At 47.5% G+C, this 14,538-nt stretch overlaps 3 protein-coding genes across 3 annotated transcripts; 1 reads left to right on the top strand and 2 right to left on the bottom strand.

The window, feature by feature from the left end:
• Positions 1–5,177: 5,177 nt before the first annotated feature.
• BP5553_07190 (uncharacterized protein) lies at positions 5,178–7,337 on the bottom strand (the record flags this gene model as incomplete). Its single annotated transcript, XM_032015813.1, has 3 exons — positions 5,178–6,421; positions 6,627–7,135; positions 7,183–7,337. The coding sequence occupies 3 exons, from the start codon at positions 7,335–7,337 to the stop codon at positions 5,178–5,180; spliced, it is 1,908 nt and encodes a 635-aa protein (XP_031868082.1).
• Positions 7,338–8,469: 1,132 nt separating this feature from the next.
• Positions 8,470–11,600, top strand: BP5553_07189 (uncharacterized protein; the record flags this gene model as incomplete). Its single annotated transcript, XM_032015812.1, has 3 exons — positions 8,470–8,542; positions 8,608–9,319; positions 9,371–11,600. The coding sequence occupies 3 exons, from the start codon at positions 8,470–8,472 to the stop codon at positions 11,598–11,600; spliced, it is 3,015 nt and encodes a 1,004-aa protein (XP_031868081.1).
• Positions 11,601–12,990: 1,390 nt separating this feature from the next.
• On the bottom strand, positions 12,991–14,513 carry BP5553_07188 (uncharacterized protein; the record flags this gene model as incomplete). Its single annotated transcript, XM_032015811.1, has 6 exons — positions 12,991–13,190; positions 13,259–13,400; positions 13,445–13,587; positions 13,663–13,872; positions 13,944–14,254; positions 14,440–14,513. 6 exons carry the CDS (start codon positions 14,511–14,513, stop codon positions 12,991–12,993), a joined length of 1,080 nt encoding a protein of 359 aa, XP_031868080.1.
• Between the last annotated feature and the right edge of the window lie 25 nt (positions 14,514–14,538).

Below are 14,538 nucleotides of genomic sequence, written 5' to 3'. Positions count from 1 at the left end.
CATATCCGAGCTACCGCGCGAAGGCTAACTATCCTTCGCATCCGGCGATTCCTACCCCACGGAGTACCGGTCTCGCTATTTGTTCTGTTCGCCGAAGTTATTCTTATCCGCATCACCACCTGAGGCCACAAACCGACGGATGACTCGCCGGAGTCGAGAGAAATGTTCTGGATTTCAACCTGCCGCGAGGAATACCAAAAGAAATTGCGGAATCTCCCATTGTTGCATTGTTGCCTAAGCAACGTTCATTTCAAATCCTCTGCGGCTTATGATTAACTTGATGACGTGCGGAGTCCCCATACGCAGTAAGTACAGTGCATACACAGTAAGTACATACACAGCGAGTACAGTACATTATATTCGAACTCGGAGCTCGACTACGCTACCGCCGGCACTTCCGTTCCAGCCAGCCATGTACCACCGTACCCACGCCTTGCAGAAGACGATTCGACAGTTCGGCCAGCCAGCGCTGATTACCCAGATCTCCCGCTTATCTCCGACTTGATTCGGCGTTCTGCCAAGAGCCGAGCGTCGAAATCGCGGTCTTCCCCGGCGGTGCGCCAGTCATCGCAACTCGCAACGTTACGTACATAAGAATTTGGCATCTCGTCAAAATCCCAGTCACGATATTCGTATCTCAGCCTCCAAGAAACAAAGCCTCAGGACTTTATGACTCGATCTAATTGCGCGCTGAATCATCGCTGACAGAATTCCTACCGCTGGGGTTTCCTTTTAAAAATACTCGAGTACGGAACACACATTGCGGGAATAAAGAGAATTCGAAGATACTGTAAGATACAAGATGCAAGATGCAAGATGCAAGATTAGATCCGGAACTCTCCAAAACAGGACTAACCCGGTAGCCGCCCATCCAGCCAATCAAACATCGATGTTAGGCGGGAGGCGCCTTCAACCGATGCGTAGCGCTTATGTCGCTAAAAACAGATCGCGCTAAGTATACTATGTAATCAGCCAAGCTTCCCAAAAATAACCATAACCTTGCGGTGCTTAACCGCAGTCCGTGGTGCTTCGTATACAGAACCGCCCCAGGCTGACTCCTCAAATCCAACCCAGGAATCCCCACCCCCACACCATATACGAGTATCATATCAGGTTTTTCGTCTGCTAGGAGATTATTCGGATCTCCCGGGTCCTGTCCTGAAACGGATCAATCTATCTGACCTGGGTTCCACGGTGAATGATGACTGCTTTGGCTATGTCGTTTCTCGAGACCGTTCGTCGCTACAATTACCCGGTTTTGTGTGTCAGTGCATTCGCTGTGAGCACTTTGCAGCAAACACCACGCAGTCTCCCCTGCATGCCGCAAGGCTGCCTCGAGGCGCAGCGTCATGTCCCTGATGCCGCGCTGTAGCCACGTTTTTCAACGATGCCGGCGATCCTTCTTCATCTACCGGAAATATGTTTCATCTAATCAGCTTCCAGAACACCGTAGTGACTGAAATGGGAAACACAGGGCGACCATTCAAGGAGGACAAACACCCGTTTAAAGGCCCGAATGGTAGGTGGGGGCGCTGAAAATACCCAGGAACTGAATTTCAAATTCCGCTGCTGCGGTCAACACGATGGAGCAACGTGGAACCCATGGGATCCGCGATCCGATAGGCACGAAGATTATTCTAATATGGCATTTAGCTTTCATTTGCATTTCTATAAGGCAGAAGGCTCCGCGTGGTTTTACCCGTGATCTAAGTGCGGTTTTCCCCTTGTCCTACCATCCCCCTCCGGATCTTACTGAGAACGGAAGGTCGTACTCTCTGCTTGTCACACTGCCGTTTGGGGACCACACCGTCTTCGATCGTGCGCCCTACAAGGGCAGAACAGAGTTCGTTTTGGCTCTCGCATTCTCAGGCGAGACGATATGCTCAATCCTGTAGCCGGTGAACTGATGACCGTTGACAAGGGGGAGCGCCTGCAGGGCAGCCGCGTGGAAGCCACACGGGGATTATTCAACCGCATCCGGCCCCATCAGGGGCCATTGCTCTGCCGTATGCACGCCATATTATCGTCATCTGCGGACCGGGGCGAGACCGGGAGGCTCCATTCTCCGTTTCTCACACCTCGGGGCCACATGAAGGATGGTCCACCGAGCCACGACCGTTGTGTTCCAACTCCTGCGTTCTAGGTCTGCGGCCAGCATCCCTCGTCCTTTCGTTTACTCTTGTGTCACAAACAGGCAAGATATGCCGAGATGGGGGCCGTTTCGCAAGTAATACTTGTTTCATTTCGCCGTGTCCTCTTTGTACTGCAATGACAAGTGATACGGGGACAAGCTAGGAAGTACCACGCGCGGCAGGAAGACTAAGAACCAGAAGGAAGGCGGGAGATCCAGCAGAAATGAGGTTATTCCTGTGCTTACTATCTTTGGTATCTTCGCAATCTAAGTGTTTACGCGCCGATAACCATCCGCCCCTTGTTACCCCAGTACCAAGCTATTTGTCAACGTGGCAGTGGATACTCGTACCGGTACCGCTGACTCAGGCTCTCTAAATAAGGGCCCAGATTTGTAACCTTATCAAGGGCGTTTCATAGTCCTCCTCGCTGCCACTGATGGATGATTTGAAATGAGGATGTCGAGACTGATTTCGTGCTGCTCAATTATTAATCTTGAAGGGCGATGGAAATTCTGGCTGGGCAACAGGATCATCAATCAAATTGGTCAGATGTCTGAAACACAGAGTTATTTGTCAGTTCTCCGTTATAGGCAGGGCTTTTGACGTTTCATATCCATCGATATGTCCTTTGAGGATTTCCAATCAACCGTTCTCTCTCTTTCTTTGGGTTTCCGCCTCCAACCTTGTACCATCGAGAGATTTATTTCTCTGAATCTTGATACAGCTAGTATGATGGCGTCGCTTCTCCACGGTTGGGTGCGGATTGATACTATTTCCTCGTTTTTCTTCAGCATAACGAGTTTTCCAAGTATCTCCCAAGGGTTTGACTTATATCATCCAGCCCCGATGGGAAAATACTATAGGTAGTTATAATTGCATATATATAGTAGCGTCTCAAATCATGGTTCTCTTTCTTAAGCTAGGTAAAGTACCTGTAATGCCTGTGATACTGAGGGGTATGTTCAGAACAAATTCCGTTTGCGGAACCAAAAAAACTACCCGGAAGTCAGGGTTTTAGGAATGGAAGCATCGAATAGGTAGATGGTTTTGTACTGCGGGGATACTCACTCCCCCAGATACGTGCACACACGAAGCAGGCCGGTAGACACCTCCCTAGCTATATAAAATTTCAAGGTTTATTGCAACGTCTATCACTCCCAATTCTTGCTACTCACACCGCTAAAGTGACAAATTGTGAAAGTGCTGGAGTTGAGGATGCGAGATTATCGAGAACGCGGATGGAGGTTCCACCAATGTAGATCGAGGATGGGGAGATATTGCAGGCGATTGAACGGAGACAGATATCTAATGGAAGATCTACGAGGCCCTTCTCATCTTACCAGCTCTCAGCGGCACTTTCGATAGCTTTCGCTTCATTTTAAACCTAGATCAGGTGACAGCGGCCGGACAGAAAAATATGATTTGTATCCAGATATTTCATGAACTTGCGCATTTAGAGGACCAGGCTAGAGCATTAGATACTGCTCAGCATGCTGTTCTGTATACTATTTAGCTTTCCGCTCAGGCATTTTCTAGATAGATACCGATAGAGAGGGAAGTATTCAAGAGAGATATTTTTTTCAAAACGGAGTTGCCGGTGAGTTTTTATATATGTTTTGTTGTCACAGCCGTTCTTGGCTGTCAGTGTTGGGTGTATTGTCAATTACAGTTTACAATTTACAATATGATTTATTATAGTATTCCGCCTGTACCCTTCTAGGAGTATCCTAATCCTCTGTCTAGGAAACCGAGGATCTTGGGATATATATGTACGTTCGCCGGACCATACATTGTTGCCAGATCTTAGATAAATAGAACCCCTGCGTCTGTTCGTTGATCCCATCTTTCTTGAGATATTTGTCTACGGCTCTATATATTAAGTAGAGGACTACTACTACTATATAACTATTAGGTAGCCTCAAATACGGTTGACTTCATATATGTATAGTATATGTGCAAATGCTGGGGATTATACTTTCAAGCCTCCGAATTATCAAGAATACCGGAACCATAAACCATACCCCTGAAATTCTCGTCATTCTAATATTTCTTGGTTGCGGCGAGCTCGTCCAGCATATCTAGCTTTAATAAGATGGCCTCTAGGGCTTGGAAAATATTTGCAAATATCAGAGCTGGGGTATTTTATTAAACTTGATTTGGTATGCACCTTTAAAGAGCAAGTAATCCTTTAATCTTATAGCGTCTCATCACATCGGCTATAGGGCTTTCTAGTCTCATTTATTGGGTTATTTTTATGTATCTTTTAACAAGTTGTTATTACTAAGGTGCACTTCCAACTTGCGGATGAACGCGAACGAAATAGCCGATATGCAGTCAGCAACTAGTTATTTTGAGGGTGTGGGAAGATATTAGTTGCGAAGCGTAGAACGGATCTCTACCATCCAGTGGAATTCATGTTACACGTGGCTGTTTCCAAGCCAGTTTCTGCCCTCATCAAGCCGTCATATATTCTCTAGTCGATTTCGGAATAAAGATTTTTGAAGGATAAATTTCCTCTCTTAATGAAGAACCTCGATTGGTTGTATAAATTATTAGATTATAAACGACTGATACTTCTTTCGAATTCCCGACATGGCATTAAACGCTCTAGTAAATTTATCTGCCTGTTACTTTTTCAACTTAACTCACCTAAAATATTGTAGTTGTAACGATTGGCTATGTTGTATGATCTTCGTGGAGCTATTGGCTTTTTCTACCTAGGCAGGCTGGGTTTGCAATACGAAGTATGGTTGTCACGATGTGCCAAGGAATATAGATAGGGTCATCTAGTAGAATAATACAATACAGATTTATTACATAAAATGACCATTGTCCTAGGTAGTCATGTACCATATCCTGTTTGGTAAACCTGCCAAACCTCAAACAATAATTATAAATAGGCGAGAGACAATATAGACGTACGGGATGGAAAGCAGAATAAACAGGCCATAGTAATTATATCTTGAACTCTATACAGAAACGAATCAAAACTATCATATAATAACCATCGTGCACTTTCAAAGTGCCATGGTAACAAGCAGATATTTAAGTGGTTTTCCCCCTCTGTAAACTCGCACTTGCAGCACTCGGTACTGGAGGCACTGGCGGAGGTTTGAAAGGAGAAGAACGAATCATCGAAGCCGGCGTGCTTGTGGCTGAACTGGTAAAAGGGCTTACCGTCCGATCATATCCTCTTCGACTACCAGGAGTATCCGGGCTCACGGTATCAGCGCTCTCCTGACTCCTCTGTCTTCCAAACCAGATTCTCCCAGAATTCTTGCTCTTCCTACCATCTACTTCGTCGGGATAATTCTGACCCATCATCTCAACAGCCACCTCCTCTCGAGCTGGCAATTCGTAGATAGGTTGAGTGTCTGGAGCTGCCATTTCTGCAGCTGGGTAAACCTTGTGACTGTCGGCTTCAAATAGGCCGTGTTTAGTATCTGTGATTGTGGTGCCTGTGCCATCTAATTCGGGCTTGATAATTACGTCTCCTCCTGCGCTTGTGGGTCGCGTTGCGGGTCGTGTTCTGGCCTCCTCTGTTTCTTCTACCGCACGTTTACGTGGTTTGTAGCAGAAGCGATAGAGCAGGAGACCTGCTATGAGGGCTACCACAGCGCCGCCAGCGGCTACTCCAGCAATTGCCCCTGTAGCAAGTCCGTGTTTGGCATCATTAGAAGTTGTAGTGCTGTTTGAGGGCGGGAGAATTGCCACGATGGATTGATTTTGGCCAGAGGTCCAGTTGCACTGCGAGATAGAGAAGTTGTTCCGCTCGAAGTCGGCTATCACGTATGCTTCTTGGAAGAATGTGCGACCGAGAGTGTATTGTGAGGAGTTATCAGCGCGTTTTAATGGGAAGTAGCGGGTTGGTGCTGAGGCGAGGGGGGCGGACGCGGTGAGGTCGAAGGCTGAATATGGAAGTGTAATGTCTACTGTTGAAGTGGAATCTACCGGACTTATTTTGAATGTGATGCTAGGGTTTTGGGTTTGAAGGGCTGTGTGCTGGGTATCGTTCAATAAGTAGAGCTTGGAGGTTTCGTTCCAGACAAGGCCAAAAGTGTTCTCAAAGAGGGTACAGGTGGTGTTTGGTAGGTAAAGGTAAGGAACAGTGGAATCGAGAGATGAAGTTATTGGCGATGAGAGCAAAGACACACTGTTGTTGGTGGTGATGCTCTGAATTTCGATTGCGAGGCCTTCTATTACTCCCAAGGGAAATGAGATATTATTTGGAATAAACCTCGATTTGTCGTATCCACCCAACGTTAAGCTCCCTTGGAATTGGCCAGGACCTATTGCGAAAATATTAATTAGCCTATTGTGAGCCACAAAAGCGCATCCAAAGGTAAGTCATCCGTCTCCAAATATCTCAGACTAGTCACTGGACCCTGAGGACTTCCCCCTCTGTAAATTATTACGTCCAATACTAGCAGAACCACTGCATCGCTGTATAAAACTCATGCAGTGCCTTAGACTCAAGTACCTAGAATAACGTACGGTATTGATTCCCGGCAGTATAGGCCCAACTCAAGCTAGGTATCATGGATTGGTTCTGCAAAGCCTGCATAAAGCTTGGAATCGGGTGATTGTAATTCGTGAAGTTGCTTGGACGTGGGTTCAATCCAAATAATCCTAGGAAGAAATCCTTTGTTGCAATGCCTGCAATCGTCTGATTATGAAGTGTTGGGCCTCCGCTCCCCTGCCAGCCCAGCCCAATATCATCAAATCCATATCTCCCCTTGCCGGTGTAGCCGAGTCCGGCTTCGAGGTCTAGTCCGTATATACTGCTCGACACGTTTGCTAGATTCGGCGCATAGGTTGAGGACTCCTTATAGTTGTAAAATTCGCCCCGCAGCTTTTGGCAGTCTACGGGATCTCCAGAAACGCAGCCTTCGGGCGTGACTGCCCAGGTTTGAAACCCAGCAGTAGAAGGAAGGACTTTGATTGTTTGTGGAGGGGTGCCCGCTTGGAGGGCGAAACTCGACCATGGACCATCATTGCCATCCCTAGCTCCGTTAGTCTAGCAGCAGGAAATTCGGGGTATGCCATTTACCAGTCTAAAGACGATGGTACAATAATCGGCGCAGGATATGTATCTCTGGACTCGACGACGTGCTGAATAGCAAGAGCAACATTTGGCAGGTATAAAAGTGCAATGACCAAGTTCAACCACTGCTGCGGTAAAAGCAGTGCCTGGCGCAACGCCATCACAGTCTCCAGAACAATAACGACATGGAACGTTGCAGGAATATTGTGCTCGATAAGACAGCGATCAAAAGGAAGAGGTGAAATTTGAGAGGTATTTCCACACCAAGAAATCAAATCATGGTGTATAGCCCACGGATTAACCCGTGCGGAAGTTCTACGAATCCTTGGCAATGACAAAAAGAAGGCGGAGCAAGATATGAAGTGGCTTGGGAGCGCTAACTGCTATGTAAATGTGTGTTCTGAGCAATGCCTACAGAGCCAGGCTTGTGCCACAGAAAGAAAACTTGAACTATACGATCATGCCACGCTCGTCTTCTGTCCAATCCAGCTGCTCAGATCCGGATCTCATGTGGATGGCGGCGGCGGCCCAATAGCTGCCCTTTCAGCTCGATGCAAGATTCCATGCCCACGACTTCGATTCGCCACTACGAGCTGGAGGGAGCATTGCGCTTGCCAGTGCCACGGGGCATCGACGACGTTGCCTGGTTCTCGGAGACGAGACGGGAAATCCCCAGCCAACGGTGTGGTCTAGACCACCGCCGTAGATCTGCGTTCCGACGCGGAGATTGGACGGAATTGTATAAATTTAGGAGGTGTTTTAGAGCTGTGGCTGCGGCTGAGTTCTCGTAGTCCGTCAACTTGCAGTGATGTCCGGTGGCAGCCAGTGAGAGGCATGAAGTGCTCGCTTAGAAAAGCCTACTCTTGAACATCACCAATTCCCCGTCTCGCTCTCTTCGTCCCATGCAACATTTAAGCAATATGATATGTTCATGCTTGGAGATGGCTGTGTGTCTTCCAAGCATGTGGTACTCTACTATACTTCGTACGGAGTATCATAGTTTCGCAAGGTGTGACCCAAGCGGGCACTGCCTACCAGCTATACGTGGCTAGTGAGCCAGCCAGCACGGAGGATACCGCCAGTGCAGGTAGGCTGTTAACTGGGTGCCTTTTCGTTGTGTGACACTCCTTAATCCTAAATAACTATAACCCAACTCTAGCAGTCTAGATTCAGCCCTATGGAATCTCTGACTTGCATTTATTCGCATGCTTATTTCTACATCTTCCTGACTTCGTCTTAACTATTTGCGCCTTTCCGATTTCTGTCCAACACCGTCGTTACTGGCCCTCCAGCATGTCCTCCAGATACGTATTTGTTGCGTTGCTTGTGTGTTTTTCAGTTATCAGTGCAGATTTTATTGGTAGAGGTAGGTTCTCCAACTTCTCCTGGTTTCGGTCGGGCCCGGTGGGCAGTCCGGACTGACCTCAACAGCCCCTTCATCCTCGACGAGCTCGATAGCCTCGAGATTTCATAATGTCACATCAAGCAGCAGTAGTAGTAGCACCTCCTCAACCAGCAGCACGCTATTACTGTCTGGGAGCAGCAGCTCTACTTTGAGTTCGAGCGCGGCGTCGAGTAGTAGTGGTTCTGGATCGAGTCGAAGTAGCATTTCGACCGCCAGCACCTCAACCTCTCTCTCAAGCAGCACCAGCTCAAGTCTGACGGACAGCACACAAAATCCGCTGAGTTCAAGCGGTAGCACCCGAACATCGTCTTCTGGTACCACCACTGCAGCTTCAAGCTTGAGGAGCAGCACCACAGGACCAACCACAGCGGCCGTTAACGGGTCATCAATCGTAGCTCCGCACAATTCCTCCTTGACTACGGCACCTGGCAATGGGACAACGCCTATGTGTTGTTTCCTGGTTCAGGATACCGTTACTGAACAGTGGTGGAATATTTACAAGTATAGCTCGATCCACGCCGTCGTTAACCTGACCTCATACACTACTTATATTACCGAATGGCCGAACATCACGACGACTAGAGTCTCGACGAACGTCTACAAAACAAATACTTCATTTACAACCAGCACAGAGATCGGCGTCAATCCAATAAATCTCCTTTACAATCCGGTCCCAGGACCCACAGAGGCTACGTTCAGCAACAATGGCACTGCCATAGTTACTGGCGGGGTTACGGTGTAAGTGCTATACTGATTAAAGACCACATCCAAGCTGACATCATTTTACAGACAATCTCCAGCGGCGTTCTACGTGTACACTACCGTGAAGGTTATTATGGCAGGAGCTGTAAGGGACCAGAACAACAATTTCGTTTGTGCAACTGCCTCTGGCATATTCGGAAACGTCAATTCAAATGCCGAGGGTTACTTTGGCGGTGTTGGCATAGACGGGTATCAATTAGAGCCGACCGAAACAACGACATGGACAGCCACGACAACTTTTGCTGCCGCGAATAACACCGAGCTTATAACGGCTACAAGTACACAAACATCCACGAAATACGCGACTACGTATACTGGCAGTGACGGCCAACCTGTCAGCGCTGCGAATATTTCAACCGTGACCGTAATATCATTACCGACCCCCTTCATTTATCAGCCACCGCGAGGCACCGCTGGAGCCACCAGTTCAACGAATTGTCTTGAGAGTGGGAACACCATAGATTACGGCTGGGTTCCACAAACGCTTGTTGACTATCTAGAACCTCAGAAATACCTCGCTCAAATCTCTGGTCTAGACTCTTGCATGCCGGCTGGTCCCTCGATACTGACTCACCCATGCCCTCGTGAGTCAAGTACATCAATTGTATACCAAACTGTTGATGGCACAGATTTGACTTCTTCGACCGTTATCTACGCGCCTCCTCCGCAGATTCAAGCTGTACCTACCCCCTTCGCTGAACCTCAACCACAACCGCAACCACAGCCACAGCCACATCCTCAACCGCAACCTCAACCGCAACCTCAACCTCAACCGCAACCTCAACCGCAACCTCAACCGCAACCTCAACCGCAACCTCAACCGCAACCTCAACCACAACCACAACCACAGCCTCAACCGGACTCTGCTCCCGGTATTGGTGCTATAATAAACTCCATATTTGGCGGCGACTCTGCCCCTACTCCCGCTCCACAACCAGCACCAATACCAGCGCCCGGCCCTGGACCCGCTCCCCAGCCAGGTCCGGGTCCAGAAATCGTCATACCTGGCCCAACTTCTATCCCCGTAGCTGCAGCTCCCCCAGGGCTGGGAGGACAAACAGTTGATATAGGAGGTACTCCATTTATCATTGTCCCTGCTGCGACCACTTTTGCAGTTCCACCTGCATCACCAGCTCCCATCATTCAAGGAGCTAGCGCATCTGTTATAAATGGAGAGCCATTTATCGTGATTCCCGCTGCTACAAATATACCAGTATCGAATGCACCTCCTGGTCTCACAGGACCCACGACCATTATTGGTAATACTCCATACATAATTGTTCCAGGTCCAACCAACATCCCGGCTCCCGCTCCTGCCCCTGGGTCTTTCAATGGCGCCGGAGCAAGTACAACAATAATAGGAGGCATACCATATCTTGTTATTCCAGGGCCGACAAATATTCCAGTTGCAAACGCCCCCCCTGGTATTACTGGAAGCTTGACAGTTATCAATAACACACCATTCATCGCCATTGCTGGGCCAACAAATATCCCGATACCAGGAGCGCCGGGTTCAGGGAATGGTGTCGGCAGTACTACTATCATCAATGGAACCCCATTCTTAACTATTCCTGGCCCGACTAGCATTCCCCTAGCCAATGCCCCGCCTGGTCTCGCTGGAACCACTACCACCATAAATGGTATCCCGTATCTCGTTGTTCCAGGGCCTACAACCGTTCCTCTACCCAATTCCCCAAGCAATATACCCGGTGCAAGCACGACGGTGATCAATGGGACGCCATTTCTGATCTTCCCTTCTGCAACATCGATTCCACTCTCTCTTGCCCCGTCGGGGATCGCAGGGGCAAGTACGACCATCATCAATGGTACGCCCTACCTCGTGATTCCCGGCCCAACTACCGTCCCAGTTTCTGGAGCGAAACCCACAGGCCTCCCAGGCTCCATAACAGTGATAGATGGAACAACTGAACTCGTCATTAATGGGCCGACCACCGTGGCTGTGAATCCCAGCTACTCGATTTCGGGAAGAACAACTGTCATCGACGGCACGACGATGGTTGTTATCGATGGCCCAACTACAGTTCCCTTGAAAAATCTAGCTAGTACAACTGGAACTAGCGGCACAAGTTCTACTGTCATGAGCAATTCAACTACCAAGCCCACCACCAGTTCATCGACCACGAATGCAGCGCCTCCAGCACAGTCAACGAAGAAGAAGAGTGCTGCCAGTAATGGAAAGGGGATGAGCTCACGGATCATGGTTGTTGCTTGGGCTTTTGGGGTCGCGATGTTGTGATCACGAGAAGCCAGTTACGAGAATCTGGAAAGTTGACAATGATGCCTCTTTAGGGAGAGGAGTTAGGATTTCATTTCATGGCCATACAACCCGGGAAGTACTTGTGCAGGGTAGTAGACAACTATAGATTGTTTTTGATTATTAATGGACACGAAGACAATGAACTGCATGGCTTTCGGTTTTGTAATAGGTAACGCGATTAGCAATTGTCTCTCGGTTTCTAGCATTATATCTTTAATGTTTTGTTTTGCACATCACATGGCAGGTCCATTAGAACTGATTATCAGCATCGATATTTTATGAACTAAGTGAAAATGCTCCCTAGGCCTAAAGGAATAAAGCAGGTAAAAATATATTCTTTTAACTAATTGTCGATAAAGTGGAAGTAAAATTATACCTATCTCTGCCTACTTCCCTTTAATTTATCTTAAACGGTTATCCTGTTTTATAAATCTACTAGTAACATATATAAGCTAAGCCACCTATACTAAATAAGGACCCACCTTAGCTATCAAACGCACTTTTCGCGAAGCGTTTATAAACACCAATACTTTAACAATTATAAAGTGTTACAATCAAGTCCTCTATTAGCTCGAATTAATAGGAATATAGTCCGCGAGTCTAAGATAAGCCCCCTTTTGTCTCGTTTGAAGTATTACAATATACGGCAGCCCCAAGTACTCTCAGGTTGGCAGAACAACATTTAGAGCTACTTTCTCTCCAAACAGGATCTATTAGTTAGCTTTTCGTTGTTTTTTATATCGTTTTCGTATTATATTTTGTAGCGACTAGTAGATTGGTCACGTGATAATCCGAAACGCCACTTGAAACTAGTCCCAGGGTATAAGAAGGGAGCAGAGATCAGGATATGGAAGATAGAGCTTAATTTGTATTCTTTTGGAACCTACGATGATTACGGCAGCTTGATTGTGATTCCCTACTGTCAGTCCGTCACAATAATACCTAGCAATGCCATTTCGTAAGTTAGGCACCTACAATTGCTGCCTGATTAGAATTCGGCCTGCGAATGCTCCCCCAAAAGTCGAACTCTCTCTTCTTCTAACTTTAGCTTAATATCTTCGTACCTACGATTATAGTCGAATGGAGAGATCATCCGCTGTAAAGGTGCTCTTTATTGGAATCCGTGACACCACCAAACTTGGAGACTACACTTTTTTGTATCGCTACCATCGAAGCACTCACCTTCACCATTCCCACCCCGCATTCACCGTTTGCGCAAAGTTCCCAGAGCAAACCTTTACGCAATTGAATTAATGGCTCGTATTGCACTCAATTGTGCGATTAGGCAGGCTGCCTGGCGAGAGTCGCTGGCTACCGTTCTGTGGACGGTAGGGCCAGGTAACCCATATTCCCCGAAAAGGCTCCGATCTCAAGACCCACAAAGCCATGGATTGTCTACTATTTCACTAGCTGATTTTCTCTCCTCTGGTTCGAGGACCAAAAGCTCTCTTAATAATGCAGCTAAGAGTTTAAGCTCTTCGGGAGTCATATCCCCCCCTAGAAAGTCATAGTCTGCTTTTAGGGTCTCTTCTAGGGGTCTTGGACCTTCGTATATCTCCCTTGGGGTTCCTGGGATAAGGGTTAGATTCCAAAAGAACAAGAAGCTGGTTGGAGATCAGTAGAAGCGCAATACAGACCGTCAGGATTCAAAAATTCCTCAGAATTAAATTGAGACTGCCAGCGGTGAGGTGGATCCCTAACCATGCGAGTCATTTCCAATAATAGAGCCTTTGGAGTTAAGGTATTAAAAGCCGGCTTGCCCACGAAGAACTCATAGAACTAGACTCCATTGTTAGACACATAGTAGGTTCTGCTCTGCATACAAGGATGACGTATACCAAACAACCCAGCGCCCATAGATCGACTCTGTAGTCCCAACTGAGAGAGTTTGTGGATAAAAGTAGTTCGGGGGCCTTAACCTTGACTGGAGTAATGATACGTTCCGGTTTCCGGTCAAAGAAGAAGGCTAGGAGTTCATTAGTAATGTGTTAACACCATTTGCTTTTAGTAACTCTCAAGAAGCTCAGTGAACTGTACGCACCTTGTCCAAGATCAATGATCTTAATACCACCTCTAGCTTGAGTAAAAGAGCTTGGTTTTACCGTGTAACTAGGTACTGAGGGTAAAATAGCTTTACCATCTCTCCTCCTCACAGCTTGGAGATACGGTGGACCAAGGTGGCTCATTATTTGGGCTTCGCTGAGATTATTCATGTCTAATGCCGCGAAGCAGACGTTGCCAGAGTGGAGATCTGCAGGCTCAAACGTTAGGGGGGAATGATTACGGAAATGAACCCGAAAGTAAAGGAAAATGTCAGCGAACCTCCGTGACCAACCTTCCACTGGTGCATATATGTCAATCCCATTGCGGCTTGTACAGATGCCCGCCGAGCCCTGTCACGGGAAAGCTTCCCATATGGCGAGTTTTCTAATGCCGTAAAAACATTTAAGCCGACAAGCTCGAGAGCAAGGCCATCATAGGATCCATTCGTCGTCTTGATTACAAAATGATCTCGTAGTTTCATGACATGGTTGCTTCCCGGATGGTCACGTGGACATTGCGCGCGGTATTTGAGGATCCGTGCTTCTGTGGTATTGGCTTGGACGATCTTTAGAGCTACATAGCCATGGCCCCTGGACTAGTTAGCCTGGGAGTCTTAGAAGATCTCGAGTAGATGAGGAAGTCAGACCCTGGAGACTGGTCTTTCGCCAGCCAAACTTGAGAGAAACTTCCATTGCCGAGTTTGTGTAGCACCCTGTATCTGCCGTTCCCAAACACGTCGCCAAGATGGACAGCGAAATAAATGCCACGCTCGTACTTACTAAGGTCCTCGGTCCAGCTTTGCCATCCATCGTAGTCGTTCATCCACTGCTTCGGATAGTGGGGCAGCATTGAGCGAAGATGTGAATAAACACTG

The sequence above is a fragment of the Venustampulla echinocandica genome (genome assembly GCF_003357145.1).
Source record: "Venustampulla echinocandica strain BP 5553 chromosome Unknown scaffold_5, whole genome shotgun sequence".
Lineage (NCBI taxonomy): Eukaryota > Fungi > Ascomycota > Leotiomycetes > Helotiales > Pleuroascaceae > Venustampulla > Venustampulla echinocandica.
The sequence above is the reverse complement of the archived record's forward strand: the minus strand, read 5'-3'. Positions and strand labels throughout refer to the sequence as shown.